Source organism: Pezoporus wallicus, unplaced genomic scaffold (assembly GCF_028554395.1).
Source record: "Pezoporus wallicus isolate ANWC-B61680 ecotype Strahan unplaced genomic scaffold, APGP_CSIRO_Pwel_v1 scaffold_7107, whole genome shotgun sequence".
Classification (NCBI taxonomy): Eukaryota; Metazoa; Chordata; class Aves; order Psittaciformes; family Psittacidae; genus Pezoporus; species Pezoporus wallicus.
The window spans coordinates 2,678,520-2,699,324 of record NW_026642114.1 but is presented as its reverse complement, the minus strand read 5'-3'; the positions used below and the strand labels follow the sequence as shown (position 1 = coordinate 2,699,324).

Here is a 20,805-nt window from a genome sequence, read left to right as displayed (position 1 = left end):
CTCAGAGTGCAGTTGGTGGAAGCAGCAATGTTTTCTTTCCCGCACTCCCAAGTGGTCTCATCCTGGGGCTTGTTATTTTTATTACGTGGAACCCCCTCCGTAAGCAGGCTGAGGAGCCTCTGCTGCCTGAGGTAATCACTCTTTAAACTGATATGTATTTGAGGCATCGTGCAGAGTTTTGCAGCGTCTCCTGAGATTCCCCATGATAATCTCATCATCCTTCCAAGGAACCCCTGTTAATATGCATGCGGTAATTGTTTCAGTACTTGGCAGGGACAAGGGCGTTAATGTGAAGCCTTTTTTGGCTAATGCGTATTAAAGAAATGATTTGTGTTTTGTACTGTAGCAGTGATTTCATCACGCTTGAACATTGAAATTTTGGTGGATATGTACATAAACACTCGTTTTGAGGCAGTTATGTGGCCTTTTGGGAGTACATGAACCTTGCATTATCTGTGGATCTGTTTCCCCAGTGAGACTTGCCTGGTGTTGATGATGGTCACAAGATGAGCTTCCTCACCTCTCAGGGGCTACCCAAGAGATTCGGGATGCTCTGGCCCTATCACTGCATGTGTGCATATATATGCACATACGTATCTAGACATGGTCCTGTGTCATGGTATATGTCTACATGGCCGGGCAGTTTGAAGTCCAGTTGATGTGGACTCATGGGTTTTTGTTGGAGACAGTTAATTTTTTTATTATTTGTTTTGGGTTTTTGTTTGTTTGCTTGGGTTGGTTTGTTTTTTGTGGTTGTTTTAAAACTTGCCCCATGTAGTTTGGGAAAATTCATGTGAAGTCTGTTTTTTTTAAGAGCAGCTTTCTTTTGACCCCAACCCCTTCATCTCACAGTTACATGCCTTAAGGGATAGAAGCAATTTAATTTTACTTTATGAGACTTTGGTTTATCTTGAAAGAGAGTGGAAAGAGGAAGGGAAGAGGTGGACTGTAGAATCTGCTGTTGCCATATTACCAGAGTAAGAAAAAGTGGGGGATCTTTTAGTAGCCAACTTTGCAAAGGGGTGATATAAAGGACATTTGTTGAATTGTCACAGATCTTTCAGTGTTTCAGCTTAGATGTCATAAAGCTCTTTCATGATATAAGTGGTCTTTGATAGAAAGATAAATAACATGCATCTGTCTGAAGAGGCATAAGATGGAAGCTTCTTCAGACAGACACTTCTTATCATCTTGGGAGTAAGTATTGCCAAGCTGGCAGCTTTCAAGAGGAAGTGCTGGCCACTATGTGATTTAGTTTGAGAAACCACAGTGGTTATGTACTATTTCATTAGTGTTATCAATAAAGATACTGGCTGCTGAAGATCCCAGACCAAGAACTACTACAACTTTGGTATACTTTCAGAAGCAAGGAAGAGTTTCTTACTGCTACAAAGCTACATGCATCTCAGCCTTTCCTGCTGTAGGCAGTTGGGGAGAAATCCACCAGATTTCCTGCGTTTTCCAGCAGCTGGGCTGCTGTGAGCAGAAAGGCTGTTGTGGCTGTGTCCTGATGAAGGATGGGGATGCTGTGTCCATCCTCCCTCTTTTTTTTTTCCAAGGATGATTGGATGCAGCAGGCCTCCCTGATGGCAGCAGGTTTGGAGGCCTGCTGCTGCAGCCTGTTGCAGCAGGAAAGTATAGGTAGTGGTCTGCTTCTGCCTCACGTCCTCTGCAGACCAGATAGGATGCTCTCCAGAGCCACCCAGCTTGACACAGTGTGCAGCAGGACATCCGTTAGGGCAGCAACAGGCAGAAGTGGCTGCTGCTGCCTCTCTCATGGACTCTGCTTGCTCTTGTTTATCCTCCCTGCCAAGTGCATGGGCCTGCTGGAGATCCAGTGTAGGGGTCAAAGCCATCATCATCTTCCTTTGGAGCATCTTAGGTCAGGAGAGCTCGACCTGCCTGCTCTTCTATCTGCAAAGAGCATTTGTTGCCAGTAGTGGAGTAGATGTTAAGAGCCCTCTGGGTCTGTGCAAAAGGGCTTGGTGGCATGTCTGATGCATTCTAGTGTGTGTTCTCTAGTTTGCTCTTGAGGTGGAGCTACTGTCAGTGAAAATTTTTCCATTTTTTGTCAGGCTGGAGTGAAATGCCTGAAAATGGTGGAGAGAGCTCACTGAAGACTAAGGGAGCCTGAAGCTGTGTGGGATGAGGTGGAGATCTCAAAAGACAGCAGGCCGTTTATAAAACACTGTCAGAGAGGATGCAGTTGACTCCTGCCTAATCTGCACACACATACACTCCTGCCATGCTGACCTTTTTCCTGAATGCTGGTGGTTGGCTTGTGAAGCAGGCCTGGTAGCCCTGGCCATGTTGTGTAACCCAGACACAAGCTAAGCATCTCTCCCCTGCTTGTTCATGGCACCTACGCTGCCAGCTGCACTAGTTGTAGCTGGTGGTGCCACTTCAGGGGCCTGTTTGTGCATCTGCCTCCCCCTTCTTTACCTTCTGTCCCTGAAGTGACACAAAGACTTCTCAAGTCTTTCATCCAGGCACTTGGAAAGCTTACGGGACGCTTCGTACTGGAAATCCAGGGGACCTCTTCAGAGGAGGAAGCAGCGTCTCCTGTTTGTCTTGAGTTATTCTGACACAACAATGGATTCAGAATTTGCCTAATTTAAAAGCTAGTTTTAATCTGATGGGAAGATGTTTGTGTATTTAAAATAGTTATTCCTTGCTGGAGCCACTCCCTTCTTTTGTCCTTCTCTGCTGGACTTTTCGGCTTCACTTAGCTAATATGCAGTGCTTGTTTACAGCAGAGATACTGGAGCATGAAGAAGGAAGTCAGTGCATTTAATAGTGATTTGGTTCCAAGCTTCCTGTGCGTGTGCGCACACACGTGTGTGTATTTTCAGCCTTGTTCATCCAGACGCTGTGCAGCCTCAGTAGAGAAAAGCCAAGGAGCCAGTGCAGACACAGGGACTAGATGCAGGCATTTTTTTTTAACTCTTCCACCCGCTTTGGTCCTGAGCAGGTTTAGGCAACGTGGGTGAAAATTCCAGTATGGCAAGCCTGGTGAGGAAGGTGCTAGTGCAGACAAAGACCTTCAGTGGTGAGTATGAGAAACATCTTGCCTGATGGGAAAGATAACTGATCAGAAAGCACTGGGTTAGGAGCCTAGGAGGAGAAACACTGCAGTGGGCAGAGCTGTTGGGTATTGTTGTTGTTTTCATCTTCCATTTCCAGTGTGATATGGCTACTAGGAAATGCCAAAACCTGTGTCCATGGGGAAGATGGCTATCCAGAGGAATGTGCTAGTTATGAGGCATGGTCACTTTTAAAGTCTGTTCTTTTGCCTGCCCTAGGATCTCTATCTTAGCTTGGCTGTATAACAGCAGCAGTCCATGTAAGTATGATGGCTTTTAATTTTGGAGGTTGTGGGGGGAGTGAGGAGCTTGAAGGAGCGGCATCTCAGGAGCATAAGAACTGTTCTGTCAGTTGTGACTGGACCAAAAGATAGGTTTGAGAAAAAACAATGCTAGTAAGGTGTAGGAGGGACAATTCTAATGCTTTATTTTTTATTCTTTTGATTTGGTTTCAAGTACCTAAGTGGATTTCAGTAAGCTGCTCTCGTTTTGCAGTGGTTATGGAAATTGTCATCAGCAGTGTTGTATATTTTGGATTTTAAAATATTCCAGTAGCAGCACACTAGCCTGTGCCTGGGGTTTTTCATTAAAATTTATGGTGTTTATCCAGCTCTTAATTGTGCAAATTAGAATAATTATGGAGTGTGATTATACGTGTACCCAGCGAGTGTTTTTAAGAGGCCAACTCAAATTTCAGGAATTTATTTTATTAGCCTTGTGTCTTTCTGGTGCAAGCATCCTTTCTTTGTGTTGCAAAGCAAACATCATGAAGTGCCACAGCAGGAAACAATTTTTGCTGCGGCGTATCGGACTGAATCAATCTGTAATAGGGCAGACAGCTCTTCAATAGCTCCGGATAATTAGGACTGATTTGGTGAGTTGTCGGAGGCTGAACCCTCCCCAAGCAGAGCAACTTCCCTCTACTCCAGGGTCCGTTGAGGACAAGCGGGCACGACTGGAGCCATGTGCGGTAGGGTTTGTGCAAGTGCCAATTTTATCTGTGTATGAACTTTAATGAAGGGTTGTTCTTGGAAAATGGGACTTTTGTGTGAGTTACTGGCTGCTGCTAATATCTCCTGAGGCTGCATCTGAGCCTGTATTTTGTGGAGGGGACAGTTCAGACACAGATGTAAGCAAGCAGTATCTCTCGTGTAGAAGCTATAGACTGGATTGCTTTGGCCTTTGCTGAGAAAGAGATCTTGTTGCTGTTCCCTTCTAGCCCAGTTTTACTAGTCTGTCTTTGCTCACTTGCGATCTCTCAGAAATCCTGAATTTCTGCTTGTAGGAAAAACAGAGATATCACTTCAAATGGAGTAATCTCCTTTATTATGTTGTAACAGACACGGTGTGAGAAATGTAAGAAACTGAAGAGGAGATCTCCCTGATCTCTCTTCAAATAACTTGGGACTTTGGGTAAATTAATCAATCTTTACAAAAAGAAACTGAGAGAAAATAAAATAAATAAATAGATAGATATTTACTTCAGAGATAAGGGGATTGGAATGATTCCTATTGAAATTTCACTTGGGGAAAAAAAGAAAAAAGAGTGGTCTGAGAATTACTGTGGAGGGTTTTTTGTAGGGAAGTCTAGCAGATATTAAATCCTTAGAGCATACATTTACCTTGCACAGATGTCTTCAGAGTTTTAGCCCATCAATGGTTGAAAGCATAATTCTGTGATGAGAGAAATAAAGGCAATAGGGAAACGTGCAGTAAGCATTCACTTGATTAACTTTCAGCATGATTTCAGAATCTCGGAATCTCTGGAGAGCTTGGGTTTTGTGGTTATTTTGGTTCCTATTGTTTTTGTTTTTGTTGTTTGTTTTGGTGTGTTTTGTTCTGTGTGTGTGTGTGGTGGTTTTTTGTTGTCATTTTTTATTTTGTTTTGTGTTTTGTTTGTTGTTTTTTTTCCCCCCCTTAAATCTCATTATTTATGCTGTGGGGAGATGTGTTAAATGCAGTTTTTTAAATACCCGCAGATTGTTAGGAAGTTCAGGATCACTCAGAAGAGTGATACGAAATACGGTGTGGGAGGGTGACCCCAGAGGAATCACACCCACTGAAAAATTATTTGGATAGGGTGTATAAACACAAGCTCTCCTATTGTCCCACAAAAAGTGTGGGCTTGAAGCCAGTTTGGTTTCTTCATTTAGGGAGGTTGGGTGCTGAGACCTCAGTTCTACAATCCCAGCCTTCTGCACTGATCTTCATACTAGTGCATGGATAAAAGAAACTGCAGTGAGTGGTCAAATGGAAAAAGAAATGGCACAGGAAGGAAACATTATAAGGAAGCGTAAAGGACACTTACAATATTTATTTTCCGGTGTTTAAAGTAGGGGGAGCAGCAAGAATATAGATCTACACCTTATTCTGTGTTATCACATGTAATTCTTGCAGAGGAAGTGTCTGCAGCAATATAGGCTGATGAGCATTTTGTCTTTTATTATGTAGGGTCTGTGTCTTATTACCACTCTTCTTTAACGCCTCTCATGCCATTAAAAAAAATCTTTTCCTTCATTCTTAGTTCCTGGTGAGAGATTTACTTATAGGCTATCTGAAAGTGATCTTGGTTTTGCTTGTTCCAAATTTGCTTAGCCACCAACAACTTTCAGCAGATTTCTGAGGTATCACGATTAAGAAACTAAGTGAGAGAGCATCAGTCTTTAGAAAGGACTTCCAAGTGGTGACTTCTCTATAAGAGCAGGTGTGGTCAGAGGCTATTTCAGCAGGACTTGTATTCCACTTGAAACTGTTGTTTGTTGTTGTTTTTTTTTAATGACCCTCTGTATGAGCATGGTTGAGGTTCATGATGGTCGAGGACTTGTGAACACTTCATGAAGTGGTGAACTTTAAACCAAAAATATTATAAAAAAAGTCAAGGTCAAAGTAATCAAATGGCATTTTGCCAGCCTAACAAATGCTGTTGTATTTATCTCTCATCTCCCAGGATCCCTGTTACTTTTAAAATACAGTTTAACTTGACTGTCTTCTGGTCTACATTGGAGGAGAAAATGCAAATCAGATTTTTTTGCATTTGAGATAAACTGAAATTAGCTTGAGCCATGCCCTAGCTGAAAAGACATGTCAGTTAACAGAAATTGGCTGTTCTTTAATCTCATGTTTGCCTTTTAAAATATAAAAACACAAACTGTATGGAAAACTCAACACATTAAAGAACAGCAAAGAAGCAAAAATTTTTAAGGAAGGACCTAGCTAAGCAATCTCCTTTGTTTTCAGACTGTGTGCTGCGTTTCCTTTTAGTTAATGTTTAAAATGACACCCATTATTTCAGCTGCATCACCACAAACAATGCTGCCGTATCGTATCATTTGAAGGTTGTGTGAGATGATGTTGGATGCAAGAAGCTGTTAAATGAAAGTTACAGTTGTCACATCAAAGCTCTCAAATAGCAGAAAAGTAACAGCCTTAATGGTTGCAGCATCTTCACATTACTTTCTTTTGGCAGGTAAATAATGGTAGGCTAACAGGAATATCCATTACCTCAGAGGAATTTTTAAGCATGAGGAATATCTTATATCTGGGGATGATACACTGAGGACCTTTACAGTAAATGGCCATGCATAAAATAGTACGGCTTTTAAGGATTGTAGCCATTAAGCTGTTGTGTCAGAACACCATGGCTAAAGGAGCTTCAGTATTAATTTAATCACCTGAGTGCAGTGACATTTATGCTGCCAGTTCAAGTGAGCATGCTATGGAACTTACTTACTAACAAAAGCATCTCACTTAATGAAAATCTTGCAGTACAGGTGTCAGAAATATTCTAAGTCTGGTTTGGATTTAGTAATCTGGTTCTTCTATCATGGAGCCATCAGAATCCTGCTGTCACAAAGTCTTTTATTGTTCTTTAAAATAGAAGAAAGAAAAAAATAGCTGTTTAAAAATAACGTGGCATTACCTTTTATATGTTTTGCTCTTATAAACCTTCTAGCCAAGCACAGAATGTTGTGTGTTGTTTCCTCTGCAGACAGGTAATTGCATTAGGGAGAGGAAATTGAGTAGCGTAAAGTACAAAATCTTAAATAGTGTATTTAAGTTCCTATCTCTGTTTACTGGGAAAATAATACATTTTCTTTTCCACTTTTTGAAATGGAACATTTTAGCCTCTAAAAAGCAAAGGAATAGATCACTTAATATTGTCTCTGAAGATACCTTATATTAAAAGTAAATGCTTTCCTGTTCTTTATACCTCTGTAGCTCCTCTTCGCTACAAATGATCAAGGCACAGCTACAAGGCTACTTGCATTCTTCTGTAATTACTTATCTTTGTGGAAGTAAATTTGCAGTCCCTTTCTGACATGACAAAATAGGGTATTTCTTTATTCACAGAGTACAAGGCATATTCTTGTGGCAATTCTGCAGACAGTTCTAGTCCTAGCTTTGTAAGAGATTGCAAAGTTCTAGCTTTGCAATAGATTTGGGCTTAGATTCTCCACAAGATAAGTAAGAGCTCCATTATTAGTCCAGCTTCAAGACTAATAATAGTTTTTAGTATCCTCTCTGTTTTTGCTTTGAGAGTTTGATAGACAGAGCAATCTGTCAGGGGTGTTACTGAATTTTGGAGATCTGTACGTCACACAGTGTAGATATCCTGACCGTTTTGGGACAGGCTTTTTTAGATAGAATTTTTTAGATAGAATTTTTCCAGATAATTAATTCCAAACTTTATTAAGCCGTTCCAGAGGAAAGCCACTTTAATTCTGAACAAGGAAGTTTGTTAAAATGTTTTGTTACCCATGTTAAATTATCTTAATTGCTGAACATAATTGTTTTTTTTAGTGTCCCTGTGTTCATCTACCTAAAGTTCTCTGAAGCGTAGTTTTAATATCAGCTGTGACATGAAGCTATTTTGCCTTCCACTAACTAGCTCTCCACTACTACCACTATATAAATTAACACCAATTATTGCTGGTGGTGTAAACACATTTCAGTTCCCTTATCAATATATTACATTAGTATCATGATTAAATTTGCAGTCCTGAGGGTTGCTAAGGTAAGGGAGAGAATTAGTTATGAAAATGTGATTTCTAGTCTTACTGTGGCCTGAGAGGAGATGACAAATTAGATGATGGTTTAGGTAGAAGGAAGAGTTAATTTAAACTTTGATTTCATTTAATATTGAAAAATGCTTTGAGGCTGAAAGTTATAATTAAGATAGTCAGAAAAAGTGCAAACATTGATTTTCTACTTGCTTCTCTAGATTTATTTTTTTTTAAGCTTTAGAAGTTCCTGTATGAATCTTTTGACATCACCACTTATTTTCTGGGATAATCACAGGCAGTGGCTAGTTCTCTGAGCTAAATTCAGCTTTTTCTGGAATAGGTGTTCAAAAATAACTACTCTTGCGAAATTACAGTTTTCTAGGTGTCAGTTTTCAAGAGTTCTGCATCAGTCAGCAAATTCATATGTCCAGATAATGGCAGCATTAGACCTATCTGTGTCAGAAAAAGCTGCAGTATGAGTTCTTTGCTGCGTCTGTACTCCTAGAATTCCTGAAGTTAAGATTTTGAGATAATAAATACATGTTTCTTCCTGCTCTTCCCCTCCCCTTCCTCTCTATGACATGTTTCCACTGTTATTCCTGGTTTGACATTTCTGAGCTTTAAATATAGATTTATTCTGCCTTTTTCTTTAGTAAGAAACTGTTTTGTGTGTCACTAATCTCTTTTTGTATTGCTGCATTGGTTTTTCATTCTGCCTAATTTTCCCGGTAGTGTAGTTTGTGGTGATTGGCTTCAGTTATTTTACTAAGGATTCTTGGCATTTTATTACTGCATTTAATAATAGAAAAAGAATATGAAAGCAGTGATTTCTTCTCCACCATCCTGCCAGTTTTGGTGAGATTATCCAGAAACTGCCATCTTCTGGTTCATTCAGCGACTCCATTAACTATCTAGTACAAAATGTAGACATCTTAGTGGTAAAGGAAGCTCTCATTTGAACATTCGTTTCATTGCCAACTTTAATTCCAGTATTCTTCTCATTGACAACTTTGAAAAGTGTTAAAAAGAAAATTTGTATTAGTGTTGGAATATATATGTTTTACATTAAGTCTATTGAATTGTAATTCACTTAGTCTGAAGTTGTGATTATAAGGACTTTCAAAAATGGGCTGAAAGCAGAGGTACATGTGGGTGAGCTGTATCCTGTTAACTTCAGTGATACGCAGTCTCTTAAAATCCCTATAGAACAGAATGGATATGAGCTATTCAGCTGTGAAAAATACATTGAATGTGATGAGAAAGCTTGTGAGATTTAATCTATTGGTTGCATTTGATAGTTGTTACATGGGAAAAGCAGAGAGGGGAGCAGGTGGAAAGAGTAACTGAAAAAAACCAGTAGGGTAGAAGAATGAAGTACAGGAATAAAACCATCTTTTTTTTCCAGTGAATATAACAAAAATATTCTGAATAAAGAGTTGATGTGCAGTCATCTTGGTATAAATCTTGCACTATTTCTGCAAAACTTTTTGTACTTTTGGAATTTCACTGTGCTCATTTCAGTAGCAAAAGAGGTATTTCAGTTTGAAGTATTTGTCTGTGTTTTCCCACCTTTGCTTACAGGTTCCTCAGATGTGCTACCTTAAACTGTGGAGTTGTAAACCCACAATCACCAAAGGGAAGGGTTTTAAACAGTTCAGAACAACAAAATGCTCCCACAAGTTTAACTTAAAGCCAGGGCTTCTGCAGGCTACAGCAGCAGCCTGGTGTGTGCAATAACTTTTGGATTTCCTTGTGTTTGCTTGTACTTCTGCCATCCAGGATGCACATGTAAATATCATGTTGATTTTCTCCAGACTTGTCAGTCTTAATGATCTTCCTTCTGTCAAGCTGACCATTGCAGCTTTGCAGACTTAGTTTCCGTGTACCTGAATTTGTACCCAAACCACTAAGACATGCTAAATTGCGTGCATGTTCTAAGACTTGAACAGGGCTTAGTGGTTTGGCAAGAAATATGAATTTTTGTTCACTTGGCAAAAAAAATGCTTGATCTGGGGACACTGAAAGTTTGCAAAACAGTTGGGATTTGAGTGGAAAGTGTGGGAGATCTTATACCCTATCTTGTGAGAACACAGTGAATGTGTATGTGCTCTGGGAACAGAGCATTCCACTCCTCAGTTGGTTGAGGAACATCTTTGTCTATGGACAAGGCAAGTAAGAAAATATGGAAAAAAGAGCTCATGCCTTCTTTGCACAGGAGATAGAACCTGAACCTAAACTTTACTGACCCAGAAATGAAAGGCAAGTTAAACTCAAAAGATAGCTTGTTAAAATAACCTTTTACATCTAAAGAGTCAATAAGGGTAAGTGTAAAAGTGATGGTGTATTTAGTGTAGGACAGTAAATATCTATTGCATTATCAGATCTTTTCAAGCATTTTGGTATCAAGAATTTCTTTTGAGAGCCTAAGTCAGGGTGGCAGGATACTGAATTTCTCATGTTGACATAGCTGTGTCTGGTAGATGAATATATTGTGCTCTGCAGAAGTTCGGTAAGTTATGTATGATAAAAGCCGAGACCTGGGACTTCTTGCTGGTGTAAGAATTAAATATTCTAAACTTCTTTATTGAAAGTTATTTTGGTGGTCCTAGAACTATCTTGCACACTTTTTGTCCTGGCTTCTGTGTCATCAGTTGTGAGAAGTTCAGAAGTAGGTTTGACAGGTCAGTTTAAAACACTAATACATGCATTGAAAAATCCCCCAAACCACAGCTTGTTAAAAACTCTTAAGGTGATTTGTTAAGGCTTATCTTGAGGATTGCCTTTTTATATTTAATTGCAGCAAATTATATTCCTTGAGGGGTTTATATTTTAAGAAGATAAGCTCTGATTTATCCTTTCTTTTTTTTTTTTTTCCCCTCTGTTCCTGTTTATTCCACAGTAATAATCAGTTTTCTTCTGTCAGTTTTTTTTAGACAGTCAGGAATATAAAATAAGGACTTGGTATGCCTGACAGCTTTTTGGAGAGGAGAAACTTGATTTTGATTTGGTTTCAGCTGTCCTCATGTCCCTGTTGCTGGAGATCCTGCCAACTGCGTGATGGTAAAAGCATGAGACTTCTCCCTGAGCCCCAAGACTGTGTGCTAATCCTGAGCCACCAGCACCTTTTAGTGTTAAGCTGTTTCTGCCTTACTCTGCTGTTTGGATGCAGGAGGGCAAAGCCACTCTGAAATGGGAGCTGGGTTTGAAAAGAGACTTATAAGTGTGCCCTGCAATCTGTACTACATTTCCATATCTGGTGTGAGTAGGAGCAGAGTTAATTGGTTCCCTGCCTCCCTCTCTCCCCCTACAGCAAGTGGGGAGAGAGTTGTTCTGAGCTTTTGGGTCTTCTGCTTCTGTCATTCCATCCCTTTTTAACCATCTCTACTCTAAAATTCTTCCAGTGGGTGACAATAAGTGGGAGTCGGCTTTTGCAGGAGGCCTGGCCAGCTAATCTGAATTTTAGAAGTGAGGAGTGTAGGAGGAGCTTTACTGACCCTAAGACCTGATCGGGATTTTCATAGTTTGAAAAAACGGATATGTGTTTAGTATGGGATAAGAAGCTGCACATTACCCGCACACACAACATAACCCCAGGCTTGTGCAGAGTTGACCTACAGGGCTTTTTCTCTGTTTGTAGCATTCCCTTTGCGATCTGACATAGGCATTGCCCTGTTCCATCCTTGCTGTGAAGTGAGGAGGGAACAGGAAGCAAAGGCCTTGTAGTCATCTAACGTGGCGGTGTTGGGAATGCTGAAATGGGAGGATTTCCTGGCCTGTTTTTGAAAGAAGAAAACAAAAATTTAAGGAAAAAAAAAATTAAAAATCCTTGTTCTGTCTGCCTCTTCCCTTGCCACTCCCCACCACTTCTGCCTTGTGCCTCGCCAGCCCAGGGTGGAATGTTTCCAGGCTCCTTTTTGAAGATATTTATAAGTAAGTTGAGCTCCATATGTTTGCTTTTTCCCAAATGATTTCTTTACTGTAAGTCATTGTATTTCTGTATAATTGATCTATGCACGGCAACTTGCATCTAGGGAGGGAAGTTGCAAATGGGTTTGGTCTGTGCTGTGCAAGCATGGAGAGAGGAAATAAAAAAATCTGTTTGACAATACCCCTAGCAATGACACCTGTGGAGAGAAGAAAGTTGTTTAAAAAAAACCCAAATCAAGTTAGAACTAACTTAGTTTGAAACAATAAGAATAAATGTGCCACATAGCTGTTAGGAACTAAAATAAAACAGGGAATAGTGGGCACAGATTTCTCTCCTAAAAGCTGAGCTTTACTTTTATAAATATCAATAGATCAAGAAGGGCAAAAGCACTTTAAGTCATGGGTATTTTTAGCAAGAAGGAAAAGCATTTTGGCGGTGTTCCTTCCCAGACGTTATGGCTATAAATCGCATTACCTTATTATGCTTCAAAACAAATCGAGATTTCAGATTCAGTGTCATCAGTATGTTTTGTTTCCCAACACAGAAGGGGTGAATTCTACTTGTTCCTACATGGTCTGAAGAAAGAGGTAATGTATGGTTGGATGTATACAGTAGGATGGGGGAAGAAAATTCCTTGCCATCTCCCATGTAAGAAGATTAGGTTAATACTGCAGTGTGGACTTAGCAAAAATTAGAAAGGATCATGCTGCATTAATTCACACAGGTCTGGTTTCTGTAGCACAATGACAAAACTAAACTAGTAATAGTCTAAAAATATAACCCTGAATAAAAGAACTTTCTCCTCCTCCTTTTTTCCTCTTTCTTCCCCTCTTTCTTCATTTCCTGCTTGGGCACCAGAAGCTGGAAACTTCAGAGTGAGTTTTGAATAGGATTTTTCTCCCTGTCACCCCCTATTCCCCATGTCTGTTGTCGTTGTTCCCCCCCCCCCCCCCCGTAAATAAATAAATCCCTGTTTCTATAGCTGTGAATCAGCCCTGTGGTGCCTATCTGCCTAGTGTCAGGCATGGGGCTGTCTGGGGGAAGCAGAGTATGCACATACCCAAACTGTGATGCAAGCTTTGAAATTGCACCAAGTGCACTCGTAGCATCAAATGTGCCGGATCACGCTGCGTTTCCAGTAACTGCCAGAGCTGTCTTGGCTCTGAGTGGGAAAGTGGTCATGCAGCCTGAAAAGGGGAGAGAGGCCAAATTGCACATTCTTTTGGATAATTAGGTAAACAGTAAATATGAGGAGTCTGTCTCCTACTCAAACTCCATTGTTTTATCCCAAAACTTTATATTTAGATTTGGCAGCCGGATTTATCACAGTAATTGGTACATTGTTTAAGCAAGGTCACTGATACGTGTGAGTGTTTATCTGCTTAACTACATTGCCTGTTTGAAGTAGAAATACCTCCAAAAATATTAGGCAGAGCTCTTGAAAGCTTGCATACTTGACTCCTGAGGCACATGGTCTTTATTAGAAAATAGATGCAATTATTCACATTTGGTTTTGCAGCTTAAAGTCCTGAGGGATTTGTACATAAAACTGTGGAGATTTGATTACATCCTGATTTTATGTCTCATGGGTATATGAGTGTTTCATATGTGTAAAAACCTTTTTATAAGGCACTAAGCGAAGCCGTACGAGTGCCATCCCATCTATTGCAATTGGAGTATACGTGTTCACTGATTTAGTCTAGCTTTGGTGGTTGCTTATGTATTTATAAAACCTTAAGTGGCTTTGTGTTTTATATTTTGAGCAAATTCTTCTGGACTTGTTACCAAGTTGGCTTGAAACTTCAAGATACAGTTTCAAAGTTGGACTTTATTGCTCACAGCAGTTCTGCGTCACTTGGTGAGGATGGAGCATAGTTTGCTAACAGTGCTAGTGTGGTCTGAGTAAAAATAGCAAATAACAGCTCCATTTGTCTTTTACTGTTTAAGTGAGTAAACATCAAGGCCTTGAAATATGCTCATGGAGGAGTTTGAGAAGGAAGGTTTTAATCAAGAAACATTTTGGCAATAGTTGCACATCAAGAGAGAGTGGACAAAAGTATCTTTACTGAAACTGCTGCCTCCCATGACCCTGGTTGCTTGCAGTTAGGTATTGGTGGGTCATTTCGCAGGGCTGCCAGTAATTTGTTCTGGTGACAATTAGTGGCTTCTTTCTGAAAGCTAGTTTCTTTGTAGGTGTGATGGCTGTGATAGTAACACCCTAAAGAGGCTTGTACAAAATCATCTGTGGGTTGAAATAAAAGCATTTAAGAAATGTCAGCTGGAGAGGACTTTGCTCTATGCAAGAATGTGCAGTTCAGGGAGTTTTCTTTCGGTGGTGGTTTGTATTTGTTTGTTTCCCTGGTCCCATTAAACCTTTTGGTTAAAATTTCCACTTTTTTCAGTGGAAATAATTGGGAATATATATATTTTTTTTTTTAAAAGAGATTGCTGAACAGTGGCTGTCTGCTGGAAGTGCTGCTTGTGCAGACTTACAAATGGGACTTTGCATGTTCAATTTAAAAAGGATTGACCTCAGAAATAGGCAGTTCTGTCATCTGGTAAGCTAGTGTTCAGACCTAATGAAACAAAACTAAAGTAATTTTGGAACTTGAAGGAGAAGTAGTCTCTGGTACAATAATAATGAATGAAAACACACACAAGAAATTAAGTCCTTGTGCTGTGGGCATGGCTTGATGTTGTGTGCAGTTGTTTGAAGACTGGGCTTCAGCCTTCTTGTCCAGCTGACACAGACAGCAGTCCTCAGGACAGCTTTAATGGCTGGGGCCTCCGCCTGGGATGCAGTGACTTGTGATTTGTGCAAATCCCTTTTTAAAATGTTCAGATCTATTTTTCTGCCCTGTAGTGAGCAAGTGTATGCATGTGTTCCCTAAATTTGTTAGGGACAACAAATTTGTTCCCTAAATAGTCTCTCAAAAGAGAAATTATCTTCTTTACCTCTTTCCCTTCCTCCTTCCTCTCCCTTCAACAGCTGGAATTATTCTATGTCTTTCTCTTTTGGGAGAGCCTCCTCTGGTGATACATAGCTCTTATGAACCTCCTGTGGTAGTACATGTACCACCAGACACATCTTAATAGTAACTTTTAAGGGTTTTCATTTAAATTCTCCATTCAGGCTCAGAGATCACATGGTGTTATTGCAAGCAGTGTCCTGCCCTGGGCGTCTCTAATAATTCTTTTAATTACAAATGCGGGAATAGATTTTGTCAAAGAGGGCGTGCTCCTTTCTTTCCCCACCTCTTGTGCTGTTTTGGTGCCTACAGGTCACCTTGCTTCATCTTTTGGCACTTCATGCTGTTGCCAGTTGTGAAACCTCCTCCAGCCCTGGCGCTAGGCTCGCAGCCGGTTCAGGCTGGCAGAAGGTACCTCTTCATTTCAGCACTTCATCACTGTCCCTGACTTCTGGCTTTTGCAGTCATTCAAGACTGTTCCTGACAGACAACTTGTGAAGAAAGAACTCTTCTGCTTAGAAGGTCATATAAATTTCATAACTGCTCTCCTCTGCCCCCCACTCCTCTGCCCCAGTCTCTTTTTTTCCTTCTCTTTTGGTCTTTGTTAACTAGTTTCTCCATGTTAGTGGAACAGCAACTAGAATTTTACATAGACCTTCTTTCCAAGCTGCTACTAAACATTTTAATGACAAACTTCTGGCATTTTGAGTTACCGGTATATTTAATCTTTCCTCCGTGTGATCCACTTCTCCATTTAGATCAAGGTTTAATGTTAAACTTCTGTATGTCACTGATTTATTGTCAATTGTTGCACTTCAATTTGCTAAGATTAATACAACATTCTGAAGGGGCTGTTAGACAGCTGTTAGGCTAGTTCTCATACAGCTCAAGGAATTTCCCTGCCTACGTTCAGAGCCTTGGATAATTCTGGATTTGTATGTTCTTCCTTCTGGTTGGTTGTATGTGCATCACCCAGTGTCCACCTCAATGGCTAATGCTTTAGCCCTGTCATGTGTGCAGGTTCTAAAAACATTGCTGTTTCTAGTCCAGTCTAGCCAGCAGCACACCACTGGATATCATGAGCCCCTGTGCAGACTGGATGTAAAGCTAACCAGCAACTCAAGTCTGTCTTTAGTGGTACCTGTCTTTCTAGATACCTCAGAAGTATGTTTTGGTTTGTGTGAGCTAATTGTTCCCTTTGTTGTTATGGACTGGACTTTTTATAAAGTTTTGTTAGTTTGGCTACAGAAACCCCCAAGCCTGCCTGTTGGCATTTTCCAGCAGTAAACCAGGCACCAGAACAGGTAAGTGTTTGGCACAGGGCATTGGAGAAACCTCTCTGCTGATGTTGTGTTGGTACCCATCTTTCTAGCTGAGCTACCACAAAGTCTTGCTACTTAATACTAATGCAGGGTAAGAGTCATGACAGCAGAGAGAGTATTTCTGTTACTTGTGGTGTTTATATGGTAAATGCAAGAATTATAATGATGGATGTTGCTGAAGTTAGTTCCTTCCTGTACTTAGTAAAAGTACACTGGTAATGATTTGGAGAGTGTTGTCAGCGGTCACCGTTTGTTACCTTAGCTGGCTTTACAGCAGGATTTCCAGTGTTTGAGAAGGCACATTTGAAAACATTGCAAAGCTAATACTGTGTGAAGGAATTGCTGAACTAAAGGTAGTTTATTCACTCTGTCGTAGAGAAGAGCAGGACAAAATGAGACCAACAGAGTTAGAGCAATTAATATTTTTTTTTTTAATGTACAAAATGAACTTGTAAGCCAAATTCCTAATATCCTTTGTGGAGACTACAATTGGTAGGTGTTATTTTTGCAACAGTCTGCACTGAGGATGGGCTTCTTTACAGTTACATAGAAATAAAGGCTGGGAAGTTTGAATATATGCACCTGCTAGTTGGGCATGGTTACCAAGGCCATTTTTGACATGTTGGTCAATTAACATGCCTATGTACTATGACTATTTTTGCTCTCTCTGCAGTGTTTAAGCTGCAGTTGTTTTGATGCACACAGAGACCACATCTAGCTGTAGAACTCTGTTCTGCTGGTAAACCCCTGCTTTAAGATTGCAGGAATAATCCCTTCCCTCCCCATCCCCCAAATACAAAGTACTTCAACTGGAAAAGGAGTGGGGTGATGGAAAGGTAATTTTCCTGCTAAAAACAAGCAGCATTTAAAACCTAAATCAATAGCTTGTGTATGGTATTTCAGATGCTGCCAAGCCCAACCTGTAATGGTGAAGAAATGGATGTCAGAGTGGGGATAAGCACTTCTTTATTTACACAGTGCTCTTGCAAATGTTGTCTGTGAGGGAGGTCAGTGCACTTGCCCGTCTTCAGGGGCTGAAGCTGATGGGGATCTGCAGCTCCAGAGGGTTTCCTTCCACCTTAAGCCTCACTTATGTCAGTGGCTTCACAGCTTGGCACGGTGGAAAGCCCATGGAGCAGCCAGACCAGTGGGAGCAGCTGTGTCACCGGTCAGGGCTGAGGCCTTGCCTGCCTCATGAAAACTAGTAAATCTCTAAGAATTTGTCAGGCAAGTGGTGCCACTCACTACAAACAGGTCTTTTAACTGTTACGACTTTCTGTGTTGCAAAGTAGTTGTCAGGGTGTTTACCTTCAGGTTATATATTTGTTTATTTGCACCAGTGCATGTTGCTAAAATACTTGGCTGGCTCAGGGTGGCGTTGCTTGCAGCTGTGTGTGGGCTAACTTAACTGCCGTGCACACTTGGCTAGCTTTTAAATGTACATTTTTATGGCCCTTAAAACTTGGCATGAGTTGTGTTTTGTCGTCAATAACAACGAAAGATTGCAAGTGAAATTAAAGTCTGGCATCGCTGTTCTACAGGTTTATTTGTGATTTGTATTGAAATGGGGTTTTCTTGCTAACTTTTCCTGGCATCCATCCAAAAACCAGCATCTCATAAATTTATATTATCTCTCTGTTCAGCTGACAGAGCTATAGCAGTTTCTTATGCAGATCAGAGGAACAGCATGGAAGAATGAAGTCAGGAGACTTTCAAGTCAGGATTTTATAGCAGCAGAGAAGAGAAGGCTCCAGGGAGACCTTATTTGTGGCCTTTCAGTTCTTAAAAGAGGCTTGTAAGAAAGACTTTTTAGCAAGGTCTGTTGCAATAGGACAAGGGGTAGTGGTTTTAAACTAAAAGAGGGGAGATTCAGGCTGGACATGAGGCAAAAATTCTTTACAGTGAGGGTAGTAAAATACTGGCACAGGTTGCCAAGAGAGGCTGTGGGTGCTCCATCCCTGGGGACATTCAAGGCCAAGCTGGATGTGGTTCTGGGCAACCTGATCTGGTTGAAGATGTCCCTGCGCATTGCAGGGGGTTGGACCAGATGACCTTTGAAAGTCCCTTACTACCCAAACTATTCTATGATTTTAAGTTTTGCCATGGAATTAGAGGGTGGAAATCTTGAAGTTTTTCAGTACCTGCCTTCAGAAGCTAGACCATAGCAAATGCAGAGCAGAGTCAGTCTGCATCACTGCAGCTTTGCCTATAGCGAAAGGTTGGCTTGGAAGCGCAGGGCAGTGCTGGTATAACTTTTACAGCATGCCTTGGCACAGAAATTTCAGATCAGGAAAATGAGGTGCTCTCTGGCATTTAAATGTGCTGGTATCACCACTGCTGTTGCTCGTAGATGCACTTCAGTCTCAGCATAGTGATAGTGAAAATAGCATACCTTGTTGATTTATCTGCGACAGATGAGTTTTTTATGTGGTCACTGATATGCGTTGCCAGCTCAAAGCTTGCAAGATAAATGTGTCAGCTTTGCTCTTGGGAACTCTAATTTGGGCTTGGCATCTTATCTGTATTCCAGCCATGCCGATTTCACACTCCAGTAAGCCTCACTCTTCCAGTCACTCTGGAATCCCAAATGCAACAGTTTTTAAGGTGCTGTTTCATTTGTCCTCTGCACAGCTTCATGCACTAAATATTAAGCATTTAAGTAAGTCAGGTGCAAGTAGTCTGTACTGAGCCAAGGAGAAGTGATATCCACCTGCAGGAAATGTTGCAGGGGGAAACAGATGCATCGTGGTGATAGGAGATGGGAAGGGGATGTTAGGTCATTAATTACTTAGCCTTGCATAAACAAAACTTAATATTTTGAAAAGTCTCTAATTTAAAGGGAAGGAAAAATCTTTCATCTGCTATGCTATTTAGCTACATGTCAAGTTGGGTCAATTGGAAGACATTTGTGATGCTCGCAGCTTTATGTATTGATTACTCCTTCATGAGATGTTCCAGTGTGGTGAGTTTTGGGCTAGTCCTGAAAGGGGAAGGAGCTAAGGGAAGCTAGACTGCAGAACTGAGGATTCCTGCCTGACTGCATCCCTTCTGGTTTGTTTGGGGAGGATGCAGGGTGCAATTTGTTTTACTTTTCTGCATCTTATAGAACTCACTTGATGGCTTGTAGTTGGGGATTTAATCTGTGATCTTCTCAGAAGTGGTGTTTTCTTCACCTGCTGTCTTTATGATTTAGAAGAGAGGACTTGGTTGAAAACCTAAGTGTGGTGAATAAATGTTTAGGTTTTCTCGTGGGTTTTGGGTTGTTTTTTTTTTTTTTGTTTTTTAAACTCTTTTCTGTCCCTCCTGCCCCCCTCCATGTCTTGGCAAATATTTTAAAAAATGAGAAGCTGGTAAGTTTGTGCTTCATCCAAAACTAATTTAAGATTGAGTAGTTCAGTCACAGGAGGTTTCAGTTCATCTTTTCTCAATATAAGCAATGTGAAAGATGAACTAAAATTCAACACATTGTAGTGCCTTTACTCAAGCACCAGACAGCTTTCAGAGAGCGAAGGAGCATTAAACATTAATTTTTATCATCAGAGACAGGTTCTCCCTCCAGCTGCTTGGCAACAAAGGTTTTTTCCTTTGTTTTTTTTTTTTTTTTAATTGGCTGGTAGTATTTATTAAACAGCAGATACTCAGAGGAATTTCCAAAGCTTCATGTAGCAGAACTGGGTAGCTTTTTTTTGGAAAGCTGAATGATGGAGAGTGCCCACACAGGAGGCTGTTGCCAAAGAATTATCTTCATATGCTCAGTGAAAATGTAATGCTGCTTGTGTATATTTTATGTGAAATGTTGTTACAAAGTTAAGAAAGATTGTTTTCCCAATATAATCCTAAAGCTGAAATACAGTTCTATTCCAACATTGCAAATCTGCATATGTGCATAAATTACTTAAATATCTAGGAGTAGTGACATATATGCCGTTAAACATGTCAAATTGGATGATTAAATGACTGGATTGTTAGGAAGAAAATAGTAATTTTCTCAAAAAACCCATAATGAATGATTTGGCACAATGAACTGCAAACATTACCAGAAAAACTTCTTCTGAGGAAAATTTGCTAGCTGAGGATCATGATTTTATGCAGAAGGTATTAAAAACAGGAGATACAAGTGAAAATATTCCAGATTTTCTGAAGTTAATTGACAAGTTCCTTTCTTCCACTGAAATTATTTTACCTGCTGACAGCTAAGTGGGTGGCTCTGTTCAGTTAGGGATCTCACACAGCCAACATGTTAGCAGTCACTCCTGTAAGCTGATTTCTTTGTGATAGGGAAACCACGTAAATGCTTCCCGAGATAAACTGCTGTTCTGAAAGGGCTTGAGTTCTCGCTTGAGTAACTGGACTGCAGATCAAGGAGAATGTTCTGCTACATTAATTACTTGCTTGCCTGTTATGTGTATACAAGAAATGCTGGAGCCAAGACTGACCAATTTTATCTCCATGGCACTGAATTAGTGGAGATGAAGGGTTTGTTTGGGCATGATCTTTGTA

General features: G+C 40.4%; 1 protein-coding gene across 4 annotated transcripts in view; it reads left to right on the top strand.

Annotated features, from left to right (window-relative positions):
- The window catches only part of RASAL2 (RAS protein activator like 2), a 180,789-nt gene that overhangs the window by 35,092 nt on the left and 124,892 nt on the right, over positions 1-20,805 (top strand). Inside the window, exon 1 of one of the 4 annotated variants that reach the window (XM_057427030.1) lies at positions 2,858-3,049. The exons of the other annotated variants lie outside the window; for them this stretch is intronic. Within the exon in view, the coding sequence (XP_057283013.1) occupies positions 3,001-3,049 (49 nt within the window). The 5' untranslated portion in view covers positions 2,858-3,000. Of the gene's footprint in view, positions 1-2,857; positions 3,050-20,805 lie in introns of those variants that run through there. 4 annotated transcript variants of the gene reach the window in all.